Raw genomic sequence first — 13,640 nt, forward strand, 5'->3', positions numbered from 1 at the left:
GAGTCTCAGGAAGACAGGTGCAGCTCCCGTTTCTGAGGAAAGCAGATGTTTCTGAAGGATCATGTGACTCTGACGACTGGAGGAATGATGCTGAAGCTCTGATCAGGAATAGGAATATTTCACTGTATTTCACATCACATAAGAGACTCTCTCAGAAACATTAAAACGTTCGTTTGCTGTGGTGATTTTCAGTACTGAACACATTTTTCTTTTTAGCTTTTATTTATTTAAATAAATCTACATAAATTCTACCATAATGTAGACATACTTGGCAATTAAGCACTGTGTGTGTTTACATTTAAAACAAGTGCATTACAGTAATGTGAATATCTGTGAGTATGTGAATGCATTAATCTGACATGCATGACTGAGTGTTTATAGCTATCTTTATGACATGACTATCAGTGTGTTTCCTGGACTCTCCTTGTGTGTGTGTGTGTACTCTGATATTAAGTGTTGTGTTGTTCTTCTTTCTTGCTGCCACACATGTGTCAGAGCTCAATCCTGCAGGTGAGTGACACACACACACACACACACACACCAGGGCTATTCGTAGATGTAAAACATGTACTTGAAGAACCCCCAGAGCTTTTAAATGAATATTTCAATGATTTAACTTCACATTGACGATTCTCTGATCTGGGTTAATGATTGCGTAACATATTTGTAGTACAGTAGGTGCTTTATTTAGTTTTTATTTTTAAAATGATCAATATATAAGGCTGCTCAAGCGGGCACAAACATGATATTGTGATTATTTTGTCATAATTTGCGATTTGAACTGTGATATGATCGACATTTAGAGTTGTAGCAGAAAACTGAACCCTGATTTTAGTGTCCTGGTTCACTGGTGTTTTTAGGAACCCAATCTAATGACCATCATTATTATTAACAGTAGTAGTTGTGTCCACTGAAGCGCTGAGCTAGCGCAACACACCAGCGAGCTGCACCTCGCGGGCCCTGGGTTTGAGTCTGTGATGCAGACTGTGCTATTAGTCCCGCCCCTCCTCCACTGTGATTGGACGCAAAAAAAACTCTTTAGTGGACACACGGCCTAAATATAAGAAATGAAGACAGAAATACATTACTATTCTAAATTACAGTTGTACTGTGAACTAAAGAATATGTGAGAAGATTATTAAGTTGAAAAATTATATTTATGTCTACAAATTTTTAATGTTCAAACCCCAAATGTAAGCGTTTGTTTTGGCTAATTATTGGCAAAATGCAGGGTCCTACCTTCCCCAGAATGAGTTGTGTGCGTTTGAAGTGTGTGTGTGTGTGTGTTTACTGCTGTTTCTGACACTTTTCTCTCTGATTTCTCTGGCTCAGTTTGGTTTATTGGCCTAGTTAAAAAGCTTTGCATTGTTCAAGCATTAGTCCTCTGCTGTTGTTCAGGCATTTTGGCTGAAATGTTGTTTTGATTTAATATATTTGTGTGTGTGTGTGTGTGTGTGTGTGTGTGTGTGGACTCTGCCAGGAATCCCTCGAGTGTCCCAGTGTAAGTTCGTCCTGCCTCTCCGGTTAGTGTGTGTCCCGTCCTCAGCGCCCAAGAACGGCAAGTTCAAGATCACCATCGACACCAACAAACCTCCCATCAGCCTCAGCGAGGTCTTCCCAGGTACCGCAACCACACACACACACACACACACATTATTGGTGAATTGTTGAGAAACACACTGCATCACACGCCACCTCAGGGTCTCTGGCCAAGCAGTCGACCATCATCATCCATGACCTTTCCTGCCATTACCAACACTAATATCACACTGAGGAGAGTAGTCATGGGTTCAGTCACACACACACACACACACACACACACACACACCCCTCCATCTTGAGACAAACTTGCAAAAACTATATATATTCAAAATACATCAAAAAACACGATATGTTGAAATGATAATTTAGAAGTTGGGCATGTTCAGCTGCAGCTTATGCCTGGTTCAGATTACACGATTTTAGCCCGATTTTGGCACGATCCGTGTGACGCAGGGTGCCGTGGGGATTCGTAAACGACACAACGGGCGTCGGGACGCAAGATTCGATCGCATCATCTTGTATAGTGTGTCATAGTGGCCGAAACGAAAGAGATACGATGGTGCTTAAGTTAAAACTAAAAGTAAAAATATATAAGAAAACAATATTTTACCTCCAGTTCTCTTTGGAGGATTGACAGTGTGTAGAGGAGTCAGGCTTCTGTTATCAGGGTTATTTAGTCTGAGCACATGTGAGCCTGAGCTGCGGTCAGATAACAGAGGATCCGGCGTCCTGCGCTATCAGCCTATCTCTGTCTCACAGTCACACACACAAGAAAATCACTGACACACACACACACATGCGCGCGCACACATACATATTGTACATATTGTGTATTGAACTTCATTTCACTGTTTCTGTGTTTTAGATTTCTCTGAGAAGTCGGAGAATAATGACAGTGCTTTAGGCTTCCAGTTCATAACAGGCTCCAGAGTCATCGTGCTCGCCTCTAAAACATCCCGTGAGTACACTCACACACACACACACACACACACACACTATATAGTATGCGAAAAACAGAACGGCAGAAGAGTAGTGTTTCCGGACACACAGTGTTCTGACAGCAGTAGGTGGAGGACACGGGAGAACATTCATGAACGGTTCACACCGTAGGTCACATGACAGTCAAATCAGACAGTATCCAATCATAAAGCTATCAGACTGACTGTTGAGTGGACAAGCGGTACAACACTGTAAACTAGTGCTGGGAACTGAGGATACAGGGGAAAGAGTGAGTATTTCCACAACAAAGAGGGCAGTCAAATCCTGTAATGAAAGTCTCTCTCTCTCTCTCTCTCTCTCTCTCTCTCTCTCTCTCTCTCTCTCTCTCCTGTCTGACTGTCATGAACACACACACACGCTTCACTGACGCTCTCATCCATCACGAGCGGAAGCCTGTGATCTTTGTTGGTTGTCATGAGCTAATGACAGGTGCAGGAGACAGGGCTGATAGCGCTGTGTGTGTGTGTGTGTGTGTGTGTGTCAGAGCGCTACAGGATCCAGAGCGAGAGCTTCGAGGACATGTGGCTGGTGGTGAAGGATCTGGTTCAGGGTCTCCAGAGGCACTCCATCTCGGTCGGGGTCTCAGACTTCCAGAGCAGCTTCAGTGGGCCGGTGCCGCTCGCCGAGTACTTCCACACGCTCGACCAGCACTTCCAGGTGGACACGCCCACTCCGCCACGCAACAGGCTGTGCATGCGGCCGCTGTCGGGCGGAAACACACATAAATCATTACTATTGGTCACCCTTTACGTCTGCATAGGAGTTTTGAAAATATTCAACCAATGAAAAGTATTAAAAAGAGGTTGTGACTAAACCTCGTAACTCCATTGGCTCCTCGGACTGTCAGTCAAACCTCATAACTCCGCCCACCGCTATAATGCATGAACACACAGTTAAAGCGTCTCTGCTTGTTTGCAATGCAATGATAAAGAAGAACTGCTTCTTTGAATAACGACAGTGTTTTCTTTACTCTAGAAACACTATAAATATATAAAGGTTAATGTTTATGTATTTGAGGAGCGAAGATTATCTTAATCTAGCGCTGGTCGTCGAGTCACAGCCAGTGCGGTCTTTACCAGTGTAGCTGCAATAAACTGAATAAGATGTAACTTGATGAAAACGCCTCAGACATGGTCAGTCTAATGACGGATAAAACACTCAGAACTCCATTTGATCTTGATTAAGGTAAAATATTAATAATATAATGACACGTGTGTGTCTGATCATATATAAAGCCACAATATTTTTGAGTATATTACATAAAATACTTTGAGAACTTTAATTATGTAAAAATATATAGTGTTTCCTGAAAAGTATCAGTTTCCGCCCAACAGCGGCGATATGAAGGCACATGGCTGATGAATACTGTAGGCATTATAACACACCCATGAGAGTGATGTTTCCTGTTCCTGTGGGATGTGTGCAGCTCCGTGTGGAGGCACACCAGTATCAGGATCTGCTGTCGGAGCGAGCGGTCCAGTTCAGGGCCATCCAGCGCCGGCTGCTGACCCGCTTTAAAGACAAGACCCCGGGGCCGCTGCACAACCTGGACACACTGATGGAGGGAACCTACCGCCAGGTCAGACCACACACACACACACACACACACACTCGAAACCGCTTGACCCGATCCAGTCCAACACTACCGCCACTGTAGTGTTATTAAATCCCCTAAAATTCACTTATGATCATGACATATTTCAACGTTTTTCCTTCACGCTTAAAATATCTTGACTGTAACTCGACACCCTCGCCTCATTTAGTACACACGGTTCTATGAATATGCAGATGAGCCCCGCCTCCCCTCATCACTCACTGGTTGACGATCACACGTTGATCTGATTGGTTACAAGGTGGTTTGTGACGTCAGCGATTTCAAAGTGTGTTTTTGGTTCACTGCAGTTTTAAGGAGGAAATACTCAGCAATGCTGCCCACTTATCAACGCACACACGGTTGCTGTGTATTTTCACCTTAAAACTGCAGTGAACCAAAGACAGTCTCAAAAACACCCGTTTCCTGCATCACAAACATGTGACCAATCCCGTCACATGTGGGCGGGGCTTTTCCTATCATTATTTCTAAGGATCTTGAAGTTTAGAAGGCTGACTGTGAGACGGCTAATGGGAACATGGATTCTGTAACATTAGCAACACATTATTAGCTGACAACAGTCAAGCTAAAGGCTAATCATATCATCTACTGTTATAGTGTGTTGTAGAGAGCGATTCATAAACGCATCACCATTCTGATTCATCCACCTGTAGACGAGCCTGCATAATCTTTTATTCTCAATCAGTTTCTGGCTGAAATAAATCTATATTTCCTCTCGCCGTTGTGTTGCGTTTACTGCAGTTACTGCAGTGCTGTGAGTGAGTGGAGGCGGGGCTCATTTGCATATTCAATTGTGTATACTAAATAAAGCAAGGGTGTCGAGTTACATTCAAGGTATTATAAGCCATAAAGACATTATTTTTTAAAACATTTTATTATGTCATTGTGATTATAGTGTGATTATCCTCAGCAGTCACATGTGTTTGCTAGTGGGATTAAAACCCGACTCTGAATGTCCGTGAACACACACTCTTTCCAGTTGTGTCTTGCAAGCTAGCTTAAAACCTCCAGGATTGTCATCGAGCGCTGCTGTGTCTCCGTCATTATACGTGGACAGATTGTTGTGTTTGCTGCTTCGGATGCTTGTGGGCAGATTAGATTCCTGCTCTCCCTCACTCTCGTTCCTCACACACACACACACACACACACACACACACACACACACACACACACACACACACACACACACACACACACTGACTTCTAAATGCAGGACCGGCGAGATGTGTTGAGTTCTGGAGACTGACCGTGAGTGTGTTTCCGTCTGTAAAAGGTGTGTGTGTTCTGTGTGTCTCCCTGTAATCATCAGTAAAGGTGAAGGTGCCCTGTGTGATTGACAGCTCTCGGGGGCCCCGCACTCATAATGGAGCCTCTCTCTCCAGCCGCTCGATTTATCTCGGCCCAAATGGAGTGTTAAACAGAGCTAAACACTGATCCTCCTGTCTGCAGTCATGGCCATGGTCTGAGACCTGGAGCAGTGTGTGTGTGTGTGTGTGTGTGTGTTTGATGCCAGCTTCAAAAGCGGCTCTCAGGTGCTGTGTGTGTGTGTGTGTGTGACCTGTGGACGGCCTCAGGGAGTTCCTGTTTTTCTTCTGCTACACTTTTCCTCTCCTCCCTCTTCATCAGCAAAAATTCTCTCAACCTGTTAAATGACTCGCTTAACGTTAATTCTTCAGTATTGCTTTTTATTTCATTTCTTTTAATCGCACACATTTGATATCTCAGGGTGATATTTAAACCCACCGTCGAGTGTGTGTGAGCAGTTGTTGCCCTCTTGTTGGTCTGATTGCTTCTATTATTCTCCTCATTTGTAAAACGCTTTAGATAAAAGTGTCTGCTAAATGATTAAATGATTTAATGTAATGTAACTGGCACTACAGATGTACACGCTCACTTTCACATGTCGTCTCAGTGCCAGAAGCGAGTTATTCCTGAGGTGTCAAAAGCACATTTTACGTGCATGGTTCATAGGAGTTTATGTTGATGACCGTGAATGACGTGCACTGCAACAGTAAAGCGTTGCTTCGATTTTTATATTTACTGTGTCTGTAAAAGTTCTGCTGATGTTCAGCCCTTTAAATATTATGCTTCCTCAGGTGTGTGTAGTGGGCATCAGTCAATGAGAACACACCGAGAAATCAAATAGACTATATATGCTTTATTATTCAGATGATATAGTGACGCTGGCTGTTAAGGTATTTAACCAACCTCAAGACTTAGGGTTTAAGTCATTGAACTAGGAATAAAACTTACATTTTATTTTGTTCTTAGATAGATATAACATTTGTTATCCATGTTAAAGATATGTTTGGTGACACTTTACAATAAGGTTCATTAGTTTATGTATTATTAACTAACATGAACTAACCATGAGCAATACATTTGTTACTGTATTTGTCAATGTTAGTTAATAAAACTACAGCTTTTCATTGTTTGTTCATGTGCATCAGTTAATGTTGACAAGATTTTAATACAGTATGTTGAAATTAACATTAACAAAGATTAATAAATGCTGTATAAGTGCAGTTCATTATTAGGTCATGCTAACTAATGTAGTTAACTAATAAACTTTATTGTAAAGTGTTGCCAAAATATGAAGGGTACCCAAGCGTATAGTGATCTGAAGCACAGAGGGAGAAGGTGTTCGGACTGTTTTACAACAACAATCAGGAAGGATTAAAAAAAAAATAGCACACACACTCCCCGATATAAAATCATATCAGAACTTTTGCACTTTGAATGTAAATATGACAACCAATTAGGTGTGCAGTATTTCACATGTGCATTCTGTAACACTTATGCTATTTTAATATTTTTTCTCTGAAATTAGTCACTTTGGTTTTCAGAGGCATTGCATAGGTTGTAATTTTTACATTAAAGTTGAAAAGGTTATCTTTGTTGTTTAACAGCTCATAAACCAGCTGTTTTTACAGGAGTGCAGACTTTATATCCGTACGTGAGCCCACAGCAGCCTTTGTCTTCAGCAACTGTTGATAAAGTGTCTGACTCGGAGACTTGTGTTATCTCTACTCCAAGCTGTCGTCTGCCTTTTGTGGAAAACACAAACACATGATTTATCTTCATCTCTTCATAATGCCAAAGCTTTAGAGGAACAGATTGTTTATTTTGTACTTTTTGAGGGAGATAAAGCATTGTGTGTTCTGTGTTGCACTGAATCTGGATCTGTGTCATGTGTAGAGATAGGCAAGTTTATTTGAATAGCACTTTTACCGTCCATATTAAAGCGAAAATGCATGTTTTAATGTTTCATGTAGAATCTGACCCTCAAACCTTTTTATTTTTGAGTCCTCATTAAAATGCCGCGTTAAAAACAACCCAGTTTAGGCTGTTTTGATTTGACCCAGCTGGGTTGATTTAAATGTTTGACCCAACATTCGGGGCTGTTTTGCTCTTCTTTAGCCCTATTCGCACGGGATAAGGATTATCGGGGCACCTCGTGTGATTTATAAATGACCCCGCCACATCTGAATGTCATGTGGCACATTCGCACGGGATAACTGAAGCCTGTGATTTTTCTCGAATTTATGCTATTGCTATTTCGTTAAAGGTCTAGCTGTATGATATATTATGATTTAAACAGAATAAAGTCCCTACCGCATGCTGCTATACATGTCATTCATCTCCATCTAATCAGTCTTTTTGATTTTGCTCTTCTAATGGTTTTCAGCTTTTACTTTCTGCAAATTGTGTAGTTGTGTATATCGATATGACCCATCACCAAAAATACTATCAAAACACTCCAACACAGCCTCCATTCTTCACGAAAGATGGATAAAAAGGCACAGATGAAACAAAAACCTTGAAAAAAAATCACAAATCACAGAGATGCCGATTCGCACGGGACTAGTATCATCACAGGACCTCGGTGTTCGGCCAAATATAATCGGTCATTTGTGGGGGAATTTTTACTTTACAAATACAGACATGGCCGATTCGCACGGGATTAAGATCACAGACAAACTCCGCAATTATTACAAATTACTACAGGTCACCAGATACTAATCCCGTGCGAATAGGGCTTTTGTATACAAAATTACAGTACTATACTGCTTAATTAAAATTAATCCAAAATTGGTTGAAAATTAAATCCACTTTAACCCAAACAGTATCAACACAGGTTACAGTAACAATTATTGATAAAAAACATTGACTGAAATATCGAGAAATGGACAAAAACAGGCAAAATGTTCATGAATGGAATACAGCGCTTACTGTAGTGATGGTTGAATAGATATTGAGTAACTTATGTTTAAGACTAAATTTTGAACTGTGATTTTATATTTTACTTCTGTAATTCTACAAATTAGTACCACAATGGGCAAATCATACGATTTTGAGTGCCAAAAATAGACCTTATTCAGAGCAGCGCCATGACAGGTATGAAAGTGAGGCTGTGAGGGATAGACTTACCGTGTTTCTAATGGCATCCGCTGTAAAAAGCTGAATAAAGCGGCTAGATTACTTACAATTTTCCACGGCTTACATTGTCGGGAGTTTTTTGTCAACTGACATTTCTTGCAAAGATATTTTTCCAGTGTTTCATGAGCAGAACAATCTGAAAACACATTAAATAACAGTACAGCCCATTGAAGAGATGCAAGTCTATCCCTCACAGCCTCGCTTTCATTCTCATTAAAAATCAAAGATGGCGCTGCCGTGAATAAGGCGTATAAACTCTCATACCTTTAATAAACATTGAAAGTCAAGAATAAACTATATATTTTAGCAAATCAACTGAATGTCTACCGTCTTCGTTCTCTAGTGCCGTTCTGGCTTTCTCAGGGTTAAGAAGACTGTAGACGCATGACTTGTTTCTGATGGACTCTCCTGGCTGTAAGTCTCGACTCATGAACTGATCTTGAGGTTTATGTGACTGATGGTCTCGCTCTGTTTGATAACGTGACTTGCCCTTTGCCTCGTGTTACTTTAAAACTCAAACATATTAATTATGCCACTAATCTGTGCAGCTGCATTTGTAATCATTATTAAGTGTTCCAATAACAGTGACCCTTCATGAACTCTTTCATGACTTGAGTCATGTGATGTCTCCATTATTGCGTATGTATTCCCCGTGCTGTTATATTTGTCCGTATAAATGAGGGGTTGCCGTTCCTTCAGGGGGGTCGGTGTGTGTGTGTGGAGGTGGGCTGGTTTCTGCCTGGGAGGTGAGGTTTAGCTGTTGATTACAGACTGTTGGATTGTGTCTGCTGAAATGACTAGAGAAAGCTCGCAGTAATGAAAGGGCTGTTTGTAGACTCACGGCTGCTATATATGGACCCGTGAGTAACCTAGCCATGAATACACAAACAACCGGACCATCTACGTCTCGAATCTGCCCAAACGCTGGCCTGCTGTCTTCAGTGTCTCGATAGGAGTCGAAATGAGTTGAAGGACTTATTATTACCTCTTCAGTTTGAAAATAATAGGAAGAAATATCACATATTCTGAGATGGGACTTTTTATGGAACATTTAGACAATATATATAAACAAAAATGTGTTTTCTGTTGAGTATCATATTTGATACATCAAGCTTTTAATATCAAGATCTATTTCTGCCAATAATGTCTTAGATGATGTTTAAATGCTTAGTTTAGCTAAGCTCTGTAGTTTTAAAACATACAATGCAGTGATGATTGAGAGACGGACAAATAAACCTTCCTCAAAAGCCCGACGGTCATATTTGGTACTCATGATTTTCTTTAAAATGATGTCTGGATTATCAAGTAAACCTCCAGTAAGTGTTTATTTTGAAATATTACTAACAATATCAGTGTTATTCTTACTTTTCCTTGATATAATCAGTGCAGATTTGACGGTGTAAAGACACCTGAAGAAGGACGTTTGTACATTACACCAAGAGACTTTAACTGTATAAAACATGTTTTGATCATGTTCATCATTTAGAGGCTCTATAGGGCAGGGTTTACTTTATTTGTTTTGCCCTAAATGTAATTTGTGCATATGGTCACTTTATACTGAAAGAGGCCATGAAAAAGTTCGTCTAGAATGTAGATCTGTGTTTTAATGTCATGATTTTCCTACAGTGACTTTAGACTGAACACATGTGGAACACAGAGCAGGTGATGTTGCCTTTGTCTGAGATTCACAGCATATTAGAGCAGGGGTGTCCAGTCCAGGACTTAAACACACCTGAACCCTCTCATCAAGGTCTTTCGGCTCAATAGAAACGTGCAGATAGGTGTGTTGGTGCAGGACCCTGTCCCTCCAGATAATGTGTTTCTGGAGCCCCGAAACAAACTCGGGACACATGTACTGTGAGACTTTTTGACTAAATTATTATTCCTCCATGTTGAAGTTATGCTGGACTGTAGCAGTATTTCCAGCTCTCTCTAACTGGGCAGAAATGTCATGAGCGGGCTTGTTAGCTTCGGGTTCAATGCTGATGGATAAAGGAATAAAATTGCTACCAAATGCATTTAAGTTTAGTACAAAAAGGTGAAAATGTCATGTTATGGTTGATTAGGAAGGGTCCCAGGACGGATCCCTGGGGTACTCCAGAACTCATGAATGCAGACCGGGGGACAGGACACTGTCGCTAGTGAAAATAACCTATACCAAAATATGTTTAAATTACATTAATTTCATACTAAATATACTACAAACCCATTAACATGTATCTACTGACGTATCGCTCGAGACTTACTCTCCTTGCACAATGAGTGCGAAATTCGCGTCCAAAATTTCCGCACGTTAAAAAATAAATACAACCTCATGTTTTGTCAATCACGTTTACGCACTGCCTCCGAAACTTTCGTCCATCATAAAAGAATTCGATTTTCTGCGTCTTCGGCATCCGTAGCAAACATTTTGAATGGTGTTTTGACAATTCAGAGCCACCGAATTATGAATACGAAAAAACGCATGCGAAAAGTTTAGACTCAGTGTGCAAGGACCTTTACTGATATAATTATTATAATTAAACTTTATTTGAAGTACTTTATTGCACAATTCTTAATACTAAGCCTTAATATAGCTAGTAATAAAGATGTATAATAATATCTCTGTATAATATCTTTAAATGCAAGATATTTAAAGTGTACCTAAAGTATACTTGCAATAGTTCCACTTTAGTGTGTATATCTTTAGTTGCACTATTTCTGGATAACTAACGTACATTAAGTACACAATTAGGTGTTTCAGTATAGCAGACTAGTATACCAATTTAGTATACTAAAAGTAGAATCGCAGGGTATTTATATATGTACATGTATTTGTGGTATACTTAGCATAACATAAATGTATTTCAAATAAAAAACACGAGTCACAGTTGCCTCTGCAAACAGGTTTTTTTATCTTGTGTTTGCTTTGGTTAGCTCTATTGGTTAGTTTTAGTGTAGGGTTGTGCGAGCATTAATCTTGTTTTAGATTCAGGACGTCCAGTTTACAGCTTGTTTCATGAGTTACTGACATTACCAAACTAGCTGGACAGCTGTGGAAAACGTTTCTGTATGATTTAGGTTCATGATGCCAACAAGTGAAGGCACCATTGCTCTGTGGTGACCGTGTGGATGAGTGCGTTTAACTAGCAGCATCACTTCTGTTCATCACTGGTTGAAAGTGAGCGTGTGCCACATAATGGTGAAGTGTTTGAGCGGCTCGTTCATAGTAAACGCTTTCCAGGTGTGCTGAGTTTGAGTGCACCAACTTCGCTTTTTCACATTTCTAACATTTTTGTGGACAGAAGATTATAGCGTTTCACTAACTTTGCAAAGACAAACGTATTTAAAGCAGGCAGGAGCTTCTCTCACTCCTCAAAGCCGGCCGGGTTACTGCACATCAGCGAAGTGTATGGGGTGTATTGTTGTGATTGGTCGTCCAGTTGCATGCAGTGAGATACACACATGGTGCCGCCCTCGAGCGGGGCGATTCACACGACTCGATGGCAGACCCTTGATCTTCCGGCTGAGTCCGAGCAGCAGAGACTGGAGTGTGTGTGTGTCGGCTGATAACTCGTCTCGGTTGTCTCTGTAGGTTGCCTGATACTATCATGCCTTTAGTCTTCCTGAACTCTCTTCAATAGACGAGTTTATAAACCCGTATTGTGTTCGGCAGCATCTCTCTGTCCATCTCAGTGTAATCTCTGCGCCGTCACGCAAAACAACAATGGAAACTGTCTAGGATCGCTTGCTGGTACAGATGCTTATCTCTCTCTCTGTGTGTGTGTGTGTGTGTGTTATCAACCACCCAGCGTTCCCTCATACAGGAGAGCAGTTTTAGCGTAAATGTTTTGATTGCTTCATTCTGTGCCCTGCACAAACACTGATGTGTCCTGATCCTCCTATTAGAGTGATTTCTGAAGGGTCATGTGACACTGAAGACTGGAGTAATGATGATAAATTCAGCTTTGATCACAGGAATAAATTACACTTCACTATAGACAACTGCAGATTTACACTGGAATAATATTTCACAATATTACTGTGTTTTAGGTCAAATAGAGCAGATGAGACTCTTTTGAACGGCAGTGAATATTTATATTTATATTTCTGTGACACATACACTCATGCAGCAGATGGAAAACATTATACATTATAAGAGTTCTGGAAGAGTTTTTGTGGCCAGAGTTTGAAATCCAAATCAAATTTGACCTAATACATGTCAGATGCTGGTGTGTGTGATGTGCAGAACAATCCTGAAGCATATTTTTAGTGCCATAAATGATTTTGCTTCGCGATGTTATTTTAATGACAGCACATCTGTCATCTGACCATTTGTCATGAGAAATATGCTGTCTCTATGCAAACATCTCAGTGGTCCCGGACGGAAGACTTTGGGATATTTTAGGGTTCAATGAAAGTTTAATCAACAATATGTATGGTGTAATTATGATTGGTTTGTTAATGATGTGAATAATGATTATATGCAATCAGACATTCTTGAGTTTTTGAGAGTTTCCCATGGAAACATAATATGTTCTTCACCAAAAGTGTCCATTCAAACAGAGATTTTAGAGCCAACTTCCAAATATATGTTTATATATGAAGAGTTCAGATGCAAAAGCCTCTAAATGCCATTTGAAATTTTCTTCTTTAATGATGATTTTTATCAAGCTTGTATATTTAAGTTCAGTAATTTCACTTAAATGGCAATGATAATTACCTATTAATTGTTACTTAAGTGAAATTACTGAACTTGAATATACAAGTTTGACAAAAATCATCATTAAAGAAGAAAATTTCAAATGGCATTTAGAGGCTTTTGCATCTGAACTCTTCATATATATATATATATATATATATATATATATGTATATGTATATATATTCTTTGACAATGAAGTTGCGTGATTGTGTGTTTTGTGTCAGGAGTGTATTCCTGTTTCAGAGACCCGGCTGAAGCTAGTCCTGGATGTGTGTTTGACTAGATGAACTCGTGATCTGAGGAAATACTTACATGGAAATAATGATCAATAATGCCATTTCCATTCAAAATATAAAGCAATTAA

The 13,640-nt window shown here is 40.1% G+C and overlaps 1 protein-coding gene across 2 annotated transcripts in view; it reads left to right on the forward strand.

The window, feature by feature from the left end:
- bbs9 (Bardet-Biedl syndrome 9) overlaps nt 1-13,640 on the forward strand; it is a 79,765-nt gene that overhangs the window by 20,497 nt on the left and 45,628 nt on the right. The window contains exons 15-19 of one of the 2 annotated variants that reach the window (XM_089118214.1): nt 496-510; nt 1,481-1,621; nt 2,408-2,500; nt 3,026-3,198; nt 3,968-4,120. In XM_089118214.1, the coding sequence (XP_088974340.1) occupies nt 496-510; nt 1,481-1,621; nt 2,408-2,500; nt 3,026-3,198; nt 3,968-4,120 (575 nt within the window). The remainder of the gene's footprint in view (nt 1-495; nt 511-1,480; nt 1,622-2,407; nt 2,501-3,025; nt 3,199-3,967; nt 4,121-13,640) is intronic. The other variant, XM_089118215.1, reaches the window with a different exon arrangement.

Source organism: Pimephales promelas, chromosome 12 (assembly GCF_988280905.1).
Source record: "Pimephales promelas chromosome 12, fPimPro1.hap1.1, whole genome shotgun sequence".
NCBI classification, from domain to species: Eukaryota; Metazoa; Chordata; class Actinopteri; order Cypriniformes; family Leuciscidae; genus Pimephales; species Pimephales promelas.